Genomic DNA, 14,307 nt, shown 5'->3' with positions numbered 1-14,307 from the left:
AGTCTAATGTTATGTGGAGAGCAGTCTTCCTATGTGCTTCAGTTGGAGGAGCAAAAGACAGCCTTTTGTGTGAGAACAAATTACACATCGACCAAGGAAAATTTAAACAGGCCATCAAAAATTACAGCTATGAACACTATAAGAAAAATCATGAGAATGATTTAAGGTTTAAAATGTTTTCATCTTTGTGCAACATATTGAAAATTCATTTAAAATCTGTTCTGAATAATAAAACATCAGTGCATAATTCCAATAAATACCATTGGCAAATGATTAATATTTTAAAAATAATGTGCAGAACATGTGTGAAAAAAATAAATAAACAACGTCTTCTGTCTGCGCGAACTGAAATTAAGTCACTGAGTTTATAAATAAATCTCTTCCCGTGGCACGGAGCTACACCCACTTGGAGTCTACGTTAGAGATTTAGATCAAGGAGTCAAAGGTTTCAACAGGCAGTAAGCTCTATGTGGTCAGCTGGCCTGGGTCCCTTAAATTCCTGTGTGTCTGTAACAAAATTATTGACTGGAGGCATGGCTGCCCCTCATAGGTGCTGGCTTAAAATCCAGGCACCATTACCAAAGATTGATCTAAACTCTCTTCCATTACAGTTACAAATGATATTGCATTAAAAGCAGCACCAAATAAATCTAGTTGCCGACCACATCAACCAAGGAATCAAATCTAGCCTCCAGTGCATCCAACAAGATTACTCTCGGCCTTCCATTTCTCACATCACTGTCTCTGATTGCATTACTATCTTACTACCAATTATTTACACTCTTGAATAAAACCGAAATGCATTAGAAATGCATTGTGAATGATCAGCCATGATCACATTGAATGGCGGTGCTGGCTCGAAGGGCCGAATGGCCTACTCCTGCACCTATTGTCTATTGTCTATTAACTGGAGAGATACATCTTTCATCGTCTCCATGGGATTTAAATCTTGGTCCTAGAAGCAAAAGCATCAAATATGCTATGGAAACCGAAGAAAAGCTCAGAAACTGAAGAAAGGTTTTGCAGCCCATTGTTGTGTTCAGTACATAAGAAGAAAAGAAGTAAAAGCAAGAGTAGGTTCCATTATTTAATAGGGTCATGGTTGTATTTTTTATCTCAGCCGCTATCTACTTAAAGGTCATAGATACACAAAGCTTTATCGACTATAAATCCTCCCATCCCATCCTCTTGAGGATTACATATCTTTCTCGCAGTTTCTTTAATCAAGATACAAAAACTTCTACCAAAAACTTCTCTCACTTCCATAACATCCCAGGATACACCTCGACACCCCAATTGAATTTATTGACAATTATGCATTTCATGACCTCCAACACCTTTTCCTTCACAATGTTGATATGCCCCGAGATATTACTGTCCTCTGCTGTCTTTGTCTTTCTCCATGCTAAGTACAGACACAATGTATTCATTTAAGACCTTATCCATCTCCTATAGTTCCACACATATATTTCCACATTGACTTTGAAGGGGACTTACTCTTTCCCTACTTGTACTGCTCCTAATATATTGAAAGAACCTTTTCAGGATTCTCCTTTATCTTGTTTTGAAGGATATCTGATGGTCCCTCCTAATTCCATTTTAAAGTATATTCCTAAAGTTCTTTTACATCTCAATGGTCTTGCTTGATCCCAGCTGTGTCTACCTGACATATAATAATAATATAATATAATAATAATAATAATAATAAACATTTATTTTTTATAGCGCTTTTCCAAATGCTCAAAGTCGCTTTACAAAAACAGTTGTCTACTGCCGGACATATGTCTCCTCCCTTTTCCTGACCAGACCCTTAATCTCTCTCATCAATCAGAGTTCCCTAATTTTGCCAGATGCCCTTCCTTTAAACTCCAGAGAGTAGAGGCTCAATCTACTTACCACCTTCTCACAGGGCAACCCCCCAACACAGAAATTGACCCCATGGACCTTTGTTTCAATCCCTCCATCAGAAGTGTATCTTTCATTATTTAGCCTATAATCTACATATTTGATCATTGAGATCCACATTTAAAATGTTGCCAAGAAGGCCACCAACTGTATTTCCTCAAGAGATTGAGGGAAATTTGCATGTTTCCAATTATAAAATCTACAGATGCACCGTGGAAAACATACCGTCGGGATGCATCACACCTTGGATTTGGAAGAGTGCCCAAGAAATTGCAGAGATTTGTGGAGATAGCCCAATCTATCGCATAGATCACACTCCCCACCATTGACTCCATCTAGTCTTTACACTGCCTCAGAAAAGTACCCAACATACCCAACAGTTTAACAATAGAAATTGCGAAGGTGGAGAGGCTATTCAGAAAACAGAAAAGCCTGTAATCTCCAGGACTGGACAATGTTTCCCCCTCTACCCTCAAGCTCTGTGCCAAACAACTGGCACTGATCTACACAGACATTTTCAACCAGTCCCTGCAAACCTGCACTGTTCCTGCCTGCTTCAAGGTCTCCACTATTGTCCCTGTACCCAAAAAGACAAGGATCATTGGTCTTAATGACTACAGGCCTGTCGCACTTACCTCTGTAGTCATGAAGACCTTTGAAAGACTTGTGCTGGCCCAGCTGAAAGACATCACAAACCCCCAGCTGGACCCCCTGCAGTTTGCATATAGGGCCAATAGATCGGTGGATGACGCAGTCAATCTAGGCCTGCGCTTCATCCTCCAGCACCTAGACCACAAGGGGACCCATGCCAGGATTCTGTTTGTGGATTTTAGCTCTGCTTGTAACACCATTGTGCCAGAGCTACTACACTCCAAACTCTCCCAGCTGACTGTGCCTGATCCCCTCTGTCAGTAGATCATCAACTTCCTGACCGACAGGAAGCAGCATGCGAGACTGTGAAAGCACATCTCGGATCCGCAGACCCTCAGCATAGGAGCACCGCAAGGCTGCGTATTCTCCCCTCTCCTTTACTCTCTCTACACGAATGACTGCACCTCCACAGACTCCTCTGTCAAGCTCCTCAAGTTTGTGGATGACACTACCTTGATTGGACTGATCCAGGATGGGGAGGAATCTGCCCACAGATGGGAAGTGACACAGCTGGCGTCCTGGTGCCATCGCAACAACCTGGAGCTCAATGCTCTCAAGACAGTGGAACTAATTGTAGACTTTCGAAGAGGTCCCCCTCCACTCCCCCCACTCACCATCAAAAACACCATTGTCACATCTGTGGAGTCATTTAAGTTCCTTGGAACCATCATCTCCAGTGACCTTAAATGGGGGGCCACCATCGACTCCACAGTCAAAAAGGCCCAACAGAGGACGTACTTCCTGCGGCAACTGAGGAAACACAATCTGCCACAGGCAATGATGGTCCAATTCTATACTGCTATCATTGAGTCCGTCCTCACCTTCTCCATCATGGTCTGGTTTGGCTCAGCCTCCAAGCACGACATCCGGAGGCTGCAACGGATCGTTCACACAGCTGAGAAGGTTGTTGGCTGCAACCTTCCCCCCCATTGAAGAACTGTACACTGCAAGGGGCAGGAAGCGAGCGGGCAAGATCATCTTTGACCCCTCTCACCCTGGCCACAAACTCTTTGAAGCACTTCCCTCTGGAAGGCGACTCCGGACTGTCAAAGCAGCCACAGCCAGACATAAAAACAGCTTTTTTCCACGAGTGATAGTTCTACTCAATAACCAAAGTCTGTAGTCTCTTTTTTGCTCTGGTTTATTTTTACCCACGTGTTTAGACCGTAATGGTGTATCATTATTGTTTTGATGTGTTTATGCTTTATTCTTAATTGTTAACTGTATATTTGTGTTGTCATTTGTGAGCGGAGCACCAAGGCACATTCCTTGTATATGCATACTTGGCCAATAAACGTATTCATTCATTCATTCATTCATCCATTCATTCATTCATTAACATAATCAAAGACTTATCCCACTCTGTCATTCGTTCTTCTCCCCGGTCCTGTTGGGCAGAAGATGCAGCAGCTTGAATGTGCACACCGCCTGACTCCGGAACAGCTTCTTACCCTGTTATCAGACTTGTGAACGGTCATTGCATAAACTAGGGTACTATCCGATTCACTTCTACTCCACTGCGAACATTGGACTCTCTCTCTGGAATTGGTACACTGCAATGCTGAGAACTATGTTCTAGCGAATTGTCACGTGTGGCTGCGCCTAACGGCTGCGGCTCTCTGGCAGTCTGTCTGTACTTTTTCTTTTTTTTTTTGGTTTGTGTGTCGGTGTTGGGATGGTTTTTGTTTCTGTTTTTTACTGTGTATGTGTGGGGGGGGGGGGGTGGGGCGTGGGGTGGGGGAAACCTTTCTTTTATTAGGTCTCTTCCCCGGGGCGCAGCTCGGCCGCGGGGCCTTCCATCGCCCTGTGCGGCTCAGCCGCTGGACTTAACATCGCCGGGGCGGCTCGGCCGCGGGATGTTTCAGTGCCCGGTGCAGCTCGGCCGCGGGGCCTTCCATCCCCTTGCGGGGGCTGTGCGTGTCGGTCGCCTCGTTAGGGGTCGAGCTGCCTGTCCGTGGGCGTGGGGGGGGGGAAGAGAGTGGAAGTTTTGTTGCCTTCTATCACAGTGAGGGGGTGTTTGGACTCACTGTGATGGATGTTTGTATTGGGGTCGTGTGTCCTGTGTACCTTTTTCTTTTTTTTGTTGTGTTTTGTGACTGCTGTAATTTCGTTCGGTATTTGTACCGAATGACAATAAAGTTCTGTACTGTACACTCTGTATCTTCCCCTTTTCTCTACCTATTGTACTTGTACTTGAGTTTGACTTGATATATTTATGCATAGTACCAGCTGATTTGATTTTGATTGGATAACATGCAAAGCTTTACACTGTACTTCGGAACATGTGCCAATAATAAGCCTAAACTAAATTTAGCTCTTGAAGTGTTTTCCAAAAACAAGACAAAGAAAAGCAGACGTTATGTTCTCCTTTTCCTATCAGCATTTTATTTCCTTTTCCCTCGTATGTCAATTGCTTACAAAGTATTTAGCAATGAGTTCAATTTAACTTCATTGTCATAGAGAATGGTTAATCTAATTTTTACCTCAGCATCCTCCAATAAATTATAATCTAGCTGCCTGCTGGCATTATTTCACCACAAGTGTTAGAAACCTTGTAAATGCGTTTAACCCAGGCTGTAAATTTTAATGGCAGCTCCCAAAAGGGCAATTCCATCAGTTCCATTCCACCAGCTTTTTTTCCCCCTGTACCCCTGCAGCTTACGCTCTCTCTCTCACATATCCATCAACTTAGATCCTTTTGCCATTTACCAATGCCACATTTGCTAATTAACCTGCCAACATGTCTTTCAGATATGGGAGGAAATTAGACCACCCATCAGAAACCCACATAGTCAAAAGGAGAACATGCAAACTCCACAGTCAGCATCCGAGCTTGGGATTCTGCCCAGGTCCGGTGAGCGGTCAATGTGCTGCATCAGTGTACCACCCGACCATTTTTATACCTTGGCCACGTCTAAGGCCCCAGGCCCTGACTGACCCCACATCAAAGATTTGAATAGCTGGATATATTCACAATGAGCATAATTGGAGGTCTTCACTAGGAACCTGTACGTTTATTTGAAGAGAATTGAGAAAAATAGAGGTAATTGTGGGTAGTGTAAGAGCCTTTAATATTCCTTTGTAGGATTTGGTTAACATTCCTGTTCCTTCTGGCCTACAAGGAACCTGCCTGGAACAATAAAATTCACCTACCTTGTCTCTTTCGAAGGTATCACAAAATGCTGGAGTAACTCAGCAGGTCAGGCAGCATCTTGGAGAGAAGGAATTTGTGAGGTTTTGGGTTGAGACCCTTCTTCAGACTGAACTACTTACCTTGTCTCTCTGGTAGCCAGCTCTTAGTGCCAGGTTCAATCAGTGAGATGCAAGTTAGTGATAACAAACCTAAAGCAAGCTTATATGACAATAAGTAATATTAGACCCTCCATTGATGGCTTTGACTGACCATGGCACTTTAATAAAAGGACGTGACAAAATTAGTCTTGATGTTTTAAATTGCCATGTGCTTCTTTCTAATCAGGTAAGCAAAGGTAATATCCGGGCTCTATTTTTGCAGATTTTGAAATTGGGGATCAGGAGTTTTGCTTCTTTGTACCCATTCTGGTCTAAATCTGTCACATTTAAAACTTGTAATTCAACAAACATGTCGGTACTCACCATCTTTGCATGATAAGGGGCATGGTGTCCAGTCACTATAAGATGTGACAATGCAGTCTTTCCTACAAGGCAGGAGGCAGGGTCGCACAGTGTCAGGCCGAAGACTCTCAGGGCACCTGAGACAAACAACAAATCTTTTACTATGTATTCATTGGAGGCAAAATATACAAGTTTTTTTTTAAAGTTTAGAAACATATATTTTTCCACACATTTTTAATTTTAAATTTGGTGTAAAATGTAGACCAACATAGTCTTTCCTAAGGAGATTTTTTACAAAGAAAATGTGTAATTTATGTTCAAAAGATCCATTGAAATAGATGTGCAAAGTTGAACCATTATCTTGCTATCATTTCTCACCACTAACTGTGAAAGTTTTTACTCACATGAAAAGATACACAGAAACGTTTTTTCTCATATTGGAAATTAAAGGAGCAGAATTAACACTGTATCACTGACCATCAATTTTCCATTAAAGAAAGTCCTTTGTTTCATTCAGATTAAACAGGTTCCATTAACTTTTATTAACATTTTTATGTATAGGAAGGAAGTGCAGATGCTGGTTTACACTGAAGATAGACACAAAATGCTGGAGTAACTCAGTGGGGGTAAGGCAGCATCTATAGATTGAAGGAATGTGTGACGTTTCGGGTCGAGACTCTGCAGGCCTGAAGAAGGGTCTCAACCCGAAACGTCAGCCATTCCTTCCATCCAGAGATGCTGCCTGTCCCGCTGAGTTACTCCAGCATTTTGTGTCTAAAATTCTTATGTAGTTTTACTGTAATCAGCCTGCATCTCAATGTACTTAGTGAGAGCTGAATCTGTGTTTACAAATAAAACTTTATGCCATGCAAGTTTGATTGGGAGGAAATGTTGCCCCTTCACTAAAAGAAAACTAATCTATATCCGGTGAATTCTTTGCATTCCACAACGAGGCAGATAAGGAAAGGTGAACAAATATTTCAAATGAAGCGCTTTGTTCATGTGACAAGCTCTTTATAATCTTGTCAGTTGTAGAGAAGCGACTTTGAACTGCCAAAGAGTTGTTGTTCTATGAAATTAGACATTCATTTGGCTCTTTCCCATGAGAACCCTGCACACATTTAAATTTAATTTTGAAGGTTCCTGCTTGTGTATAAATTAATTAGGCATTTTACTGGACCTTGTTTATCTCATTATTTTAATTCTATTACAAAAGTGAAAAAGACATCAGAGCAAATCATGACATTCTGGTCAGCTACGCTTTGTTCAGTTGAAATCATACATAATATTCGTAAATATTTCAGTAAAGAATCCAATATATTTAAAATATATATTTTTGTAAATCTTGTGCTGCATTCAGCCAATACATTTAGACTGTTTATTTTTTATAAATTAACATTAGCATTAAACATTAAAGCCTTTCAGGCTTGTTTCTGCAATTCATGAGTTGTTGGGATCTGTTTTATAATTGAAAATGTGTATTTTTCGAAGAAATATGTATTTAAGATTAAAAAGACTCATATTACATTCATCTATCTTGTTTTGATAAATAAGGTAATGTTCAAATCAAATAGATTGATTTCTCTAAATGCTCCCAGGCATTTTCCTTCTGAGGAGAATGTGGAAATGTGTTGCTGTTTAATATTTATGTTGAACAATTTAATGATGGAATGGAGAGAGCACATAAAGGAATTGTAAGAAAATTCTTGAACTAAAATAAATTAATTCTCTTCGCAATTTAATAAGCAAATACAAAATTAAATGATTATGGCCATCCAGAAGACAAATATTGCTAATGACCAAATATTGTAATTGTGTTATGAGGTATGGAAACATTATTCTGACCATCATTCAATGCAGAAAAGCATGAAAACATGAAGCATAATTATATGCTTCATTGTAAAATAATACCTAGCTTTCAATTTTCAGTGAGATTCACTCAATCTCCAACTGTATTATTATCTCCTAAATTAATGGAGCATCCGAGAGAAACATGGTTCATGGCGTTTTCATCCTATCACAATGTTTTGAGGGGAAATCTGACAATAACTATCTCTTTTTCCTCAAAACATGAAGTAAGTTTGCAAAGATACTGCTGTTCACATCATGAAAACAATTCAATCAAATACTTTTTTTTTCCCTTTCAGTTTGATGTAAAAAGCTAAGCAAGTGGCTCATTGAAAGTTTTGAAGTGGAATATTGATTTCTTTGTGATGCGCTGAAGGTCAGATTGAAATCAAATGATGTGAAGTAAAGTGTTTTTCAACAGAGATGGTGAAGCTGGATAAGCCCTATAGTGTTCTTTTATTGATCTGATTATACAATGATAATCGCTATTTATCAGAAAGGTACAAGAAGCCTCATCTTTCATATGGAGTGTCCGTTTAATCCACAATGCTTCAAAAGGAAAACTCATTCTCAGTTACATTCAGGATCAAGATACAGTTATAGTGCTAATTCTTAAAAAAAACTAAACTTTGGTTCCTCCTTCCAGAAGTAATCTATTTGATGCTTATTAAAGATTACAGGGTATTACATCCTTATGAGAACCGGAACAGCATGTGCCTGATGTCATTTAAAACTAATCTTGCATGAATAGAGAAAATGTCACCAATGACGGATTAATAGTTTGTATTCCTATTTAGAAACGATAAGCCCATAAATATAATGGGACTATATTGAATTGAATACATTTTATTAGCCAAGTATGTATACATACAAGGAATTTGCGGAAGATGTCCCTGGTTTTAGGCCTCCGCACGTATGAATGGCCATTCATTATAGCAGACGTCAGCCAAGCGATCCTAGGCGCAGATTTTCTCTGGGCCTTTTCACTGGTCCCCGACGTCCGCGGTAACGACCTCCGACCCTCCGCCAGCGATGAGCCCGTTGCTCCGACAACCGCCACCCCGCCCAGCCCAACTGTCCAGGCCGTCGTCGCGGCCCCCGACTCGTATGCTGAGGTCCTGGCGGAGTTTCCAGAGCTGCTCATCCAGCGTTTCGACGCCCTTTCGGCCAAGCACGGCGTTGTCCACCACATCCACACCGAGGGTCCCCCCGTTTTCGCTCGGGCCTGGAGGCTACCGCATGACAAGCTGGTGGTGGCGCGAGAGGAATTTAGGAAGATGGAGGAAATGGGAATTGTCCATCAGTCTGACAGCCCGTGGGCCTCGCCGTTGCATATGGTCTCCAAAGCATCTGGGGGGTGGAGACTATGTGGCGATTATCGGCGTCAAAACACTGTCACCACGGCTGATCGCTACCCCATACCGCACCTGCAGGGTTTCTCGTCTGGGCTGGAAGGTGCAGTGGTGTTCTCCAAGATCGATTTGGTGCGAGGATACCACCAGATTCCTGTGCGGCCGAAGGACATACCAAAAACTGCCAGGATCACTCCGTTCGGGTTGTTCGAATGGTTGCGCATGCCTTTCGGTTTAAAGAACGCGGCACAGGCTTTCCAACGACTGATGGACCGTGTGGGTCGGGGTTTACCTTTTGTGTTTATTTATTTAGATGACATCCTGGTCGCCAGCCCCTCAGTGCAGGAACACCTGGTCCACTTGCGGACTGTATTCCAGCGGCTCCAAGACCACGGGCTCATTATCCAACCCTCCAAATGTCAATTTGGCCTCCCTTCTCTCGATTTTTTAGGGCACAGAATCACCCCTGCCGGCGCCACCCCTTTGCCCGAGAAGGTGGAGGCTATCCGAGCATTTCCCAGGCCCACCACAGTGAAAGGTCTGCAGGAGTTCGTAGGTATGGTTAACTTCTACCATAGGTTCATCCCGGCAGCAGTGCGGGTCATGCGCCCGCCATACCAGTGCCTTGCGGGTAAACCTGTAGAGTTGATATGGTCCCCGGCCGCGGAGTCGGCTTTTGCAGCAGCTAAGGCAGCTTTGGCAGACGCCACCATGTTGGTCCACCCAAGCGCCTCCGCCCCCACGGCCCTGACGGTTGATGCGTCTGACGTGGCGGTGGGTGGGGTTTTGGAGCAGCAGGTCGGTGGCCTTTGGCAGCCCTTGGCGTTTTTCAGCCGGCAACTTAGTTCAGCTGAGCTGAAGTATAGCGCCTTTGACCGAGAGCTCTGGCCCTCTATTTAGCTGTTCGCCATTTCAGGTATTTCCTTGAAGGCCGCCCATTTGTGGCCTTTACGGACCATAAACCATTAACTTTTGCTTTTTCCAAATTGTCCGACCCATGGTCGGCCCGCCAGCAGTGGCACCTGACTGCCATCTCCGAGTTTACCACCGATGTCCGTCATGTCGCTGGTAAGCTTAATGCCGTTGCTGACGCCCTGTCTCGGCCTGCTTTTTCCCCCATTTCAGCGGTGGACTGCGAGGTGGATCCCCAGGAGCTTGCGGAGGCACAGCTTCTGGCGGATACCGCCTCGGCATATCAGTCCACCACTTCGGGGTTGAAGTTGGCTCAGGTAGCCTGCGGGTCGGAAGGCACAAAAGTCTGGTGTGATGTTTCCCTTCCCCGTCCCAGGCCGGTAGGGCCGCCCTCCCTTCAGCGCCAGGGTTTCGATGCCATTCACGGGCTGGCGCACCCGTCCATCCGCTCCACCTCTGCTTTAGTAGCCGCTCGGTTTGTGTGGCATTGCCTACGTAAACAGGTAGCTGTTTGGGCCCGTTCGTGTGTTCCCTGCCAGACCGCTAAAGTCCAGCGCCATGTCCAGCCCCCGGTACAGGAGTTTGAGGTCCCAGCGGTCCGTTTTTTCCACATTCACGTGGATTTAGTCGAGCCCTTGCCTTCCTCCCGGGGCTACACCCATCTCCTCACGGTGGTGGATCGGTTCACCCGGTGGCCAGAGGCTTTCCCATTGTCAGATACCTCTGCTGCCTCTTGTGCCAGGACTTTGGCCCTCCATTGGGTAGCACGTTTCGGGGTTCCGGCTGTTATTACCACCGACAGGGGGCCACAGTTCACTGCGACCCTCTGGGCCACGCTAGCAGAGCTGTACGGTTCCCGGTTACAACACACTACAGCATACCACCCCCAGGCTAATGGGCTTGTGGAGAGGTTCCACCATCAACTCAAGGCGGCCCTCAGTGCGAGGCTAGAAGGCCCGGACTGGGTAGACCAACTTCCCTGGGTCCTTCTGGGCATCCGGGCTGCTCCTAAACAGGATCTCGGTGCTTCGTCCGCGGAGCTAGTATATGGCTCACCACTTCGAGTACCCGGGGATTTGCTTCCGGACCCCTCCGGCCAGCTGCCTCCAGTCCCGTCAGTCTTAGCATCGCTCCCTGGCAAAGTCCCTGGCCATGTCCTCAGGGCACGTGTGGGTTCCCTGGCCCCAGTTCCGACTTCACGTCATGGGTGTCCCATGGTACACGAACCACCTGCCCTGAAGGACTGTGAGTTTGTATTTCTCAGTAAGGATGCCCATCGTTCCCCGTTGCAGAGGGTCTATGAAGGGCCGTTCCGGGTTTTGCGTAAGGGAACGGTCACCTTCACCTTAGACGTGGGCGGCAGGAGTGAGCTCGTCTCGGTGTCCAGGCTTAAACCTGCGCACTTGGATCCGGACCGCCCAGTCCTGGTCGGCCAACCACCTCGGAGAGGCCGGCCTCCGGCAGTTCCGATCAGTCCAGGACCCCCCGCTCCGGCATTTCCACCAAGTCCGGAATCCCCTGCTCCTATGGTTCAGGCTGCCCCTCTCCTTACTCGTTCTGGTCGCGAAATCCGGCTCCCTGCTAGGTTCCGTACCTCGGGTTCTGGGGGGGGTCATGTAGCGACCATAGAGAGTGGTCCTAGTCGTCAAACCCTCAGATTGGCCAGCAAGGTCACGTGTGGGTGGGACTGTAGGGATTGGTCCAGTGAGCGACACCGCTGATTGGACAGCGTTGTCATGTGCGCTTTTGGCGCCCGAAAAAAGTCAGTTGGGAGACGTCTTCGAAGAGGACAGTTAGTTTTAATAGTTGTCTGTAATCTTGTTAAGAAAACTTTGTAATCGAATATTGCTGTCGCAATAAACTTCTTCAACAAAGAACAAGTTTTCAGTCTCGCCATACTACAATCAATTCCACTGTCTTAAGAACATTGAGCTCCAGGTTGTTGCGTATATATATTCTGCTGTCGTTCTGACAGCCTTATTCATTGTCTTCAACTACTACAATTTTGGTGTCATCTGCAAACTTACTCACCAACCCATCTCCATTTACATGTAGGTAATTTATATCAATCACATACAGCAGAGGTCCAAGCACAAATCCCTGTGGAACTACGCTGAACACAGACGTCCTGCCAGAATATCTACCTTCCACCACAACCCGCTGCCTTCTATTTGTTTTGTTTAGTTGAGTTTTGTTTTCTAAGGGTTCACCCTCAAAGGATCTTCTGACATTGCCCTCGTTGACTGAGATTACAGGGTCACGGGGGGTGTGGTGACCTGAAAAGTGACATCGATGTTCTGCTTTTTGATGCGAGCATAGATGAACCGTGAGGAACATTCCCATGTGAAGGCCAAGACCGCTGTGTACAAGTCAACTGATCCAGAGCAGTACAAGAAAGCTTGCTACGATCATCACAAAACCATCAGGAATGCCAAGAGAACAATACCGGGACAAACTTGATTCCCAGTATAATCATTCAGACACACGCAGACTGCACAAGGCCTGAATACTATAACTGGCTGCAAAGCAAAGTCAGGCAGCATCGCTGGTGAGAGTGCTGCCCTACCTGATGTGCATAATGCATTCCATGCTTGCTTTGAGCAAAAGACGTTTTGAGATGACACCCATCTCAACAGACTCGAGTGTGCCTTTCCCCAGTGTCACTATTGCAGAGGTTTGATTGGATGAGGGCGAGGATGAACCCATGGAGAACAACTAGCCCAAACAAAGTCCCTGGCCATGTCCTCAGTAGCTGCGCGGATCAGCTAGCAGGAGTATTCACGGACATCTTTAATCTCTCCCTACTCCGTTCCGACGTGCCCACCTGATTCAAGAAGATCACTATCATGAAGTCAAGAAAATCATGATCTCATGCCTTAAATGACTACCCACCAGTAGCATTGACATCCGCTATGATGAAGTGCTTTGAGAGGCTGGTTCTGGAACACATGAAATCCAGCCTCCCAAGCAACCTTGACCCACTGCAGTTTGCCTACCGCCTACCCCCACAACAGTCCACGGCATCACCCTGGCTCTACACTCATCTCAGGAATACCTGGATAAGAAATACACCTAGGGCAGACTCCTTTTCATAGACTACAGCTCTAATTCCAATATCATTATCCCATCCAAGCTCATCTCCAAACTTGTGGAACTTAGAATCAGCGCTTCCCTCTGCAATTCAAGGACTGTCATATGAGGAAAGATTGGAAAGACTGGGCTTGTATTCACTGGGGTTTACAAGAATGAGAGGGGATCGTATAGAGACGTATAAAATTATAAAAGGTCTGGACAAGCTCGATGCAGGAACATTTTTCCCAATGTTGGGGGAGTCCAGAACCTTGGGCCACAGTCTCAGAATAAAGGGGAGGCCATTTAAAATTGAAGTGAGAAGAAACTTTTTCACCCAGAGAGTTGTGAATTTGTGGAATTCCCTGCCACAGAAGGTAGTGGGGGCCAATTTACTGGATGAATTTAAAAGAGAGTTGGATAGAGCTCTAGGGGCTAGTGGAATCAAGGGATATGGGGAGAAGGCAGGCACAGTTTACTGATTGTGGATGATCAGCCATGATCACAATGAATGGTGGCGCTGGCTCGAAGGGCCAAATGGCCTCCTCCTGCACCTATTTTCTATGTTTCTATGATTCAACGTTTCAAGGTCTGTTTATTGACACATGTACCAATTAAGGTACAGTGAAACTCAATTATCATACAGCAACACTAAAAATAGCAACAAGACACTCAACTACATAAAAGTTAACATAAACATCCACCACAGCGGATTCACCACATTCCTCACTGTGATGGAAGGCAATAATGTCTAATCTTCTTCCCTCGTTATTCTCCCATGGTTGGGGGAGTCGAACCATCCGCAGTCGAGGCGATCGTAGCTCCTGCAGCCGGCGATCGAAGTCCCGCGTCAGGACGATCGATGCTACCGTGATCGGGGCGGTCGAAGCTCCTGCAGCTTGGAGCCCCCGAAGTCGGTCCCTAACCAGGTTCCATGGGCTCCACGATGTTGTCCGCAGGCTTCCGCGGTTGGAGC

General features: G+C 45.2%; 1 protein-coding gene across 1 annotated transcript in view; it reads right to left on the bottom strand.

The window, feature by feature from the left end:
• LOC144606191 (thrombospondin type-1 domain-containing protein 7A-like) overlaps nucleotides 1–14,307 on the bottom strand; it is a 306,928-nt gene that overhangs the window by 66,065 nt on the left and 226,556 nt on the right. The window contains exon 9 of the mRNA XM_078422057.1: nucleotides 6,172–6,287. Within this exon, the coding sequence (XP_078278183.1) occupies nucleotides 6,172–6,287 (116 nt within the window). The remainder of the gene's footprint in view (nucleotides 1–6,171; nucleotides 6,288–14,307) is intronic.

Source organism: Rhinoraja longicauda, chromosome 2, assembly GCF_053455715.1.
Source record: "Rhinoraja longicauda isolate Sanriku21f chromosome 2, sRhiLon1.1, whole genome shotgun sequence".
Taxonomy (NCBI): Eukaryota; Metazoa; Chordata; class Chondrichthyes; order Rajiformes; family Arhynchobatidae; genus Rhinoraja; species Rhinoraja longicauda.
The sequence above is the reverse complement of the archived record's forward strand: the minus strand, read 5'-3'. Positions and strand labels throughout refer to the sequence as shown.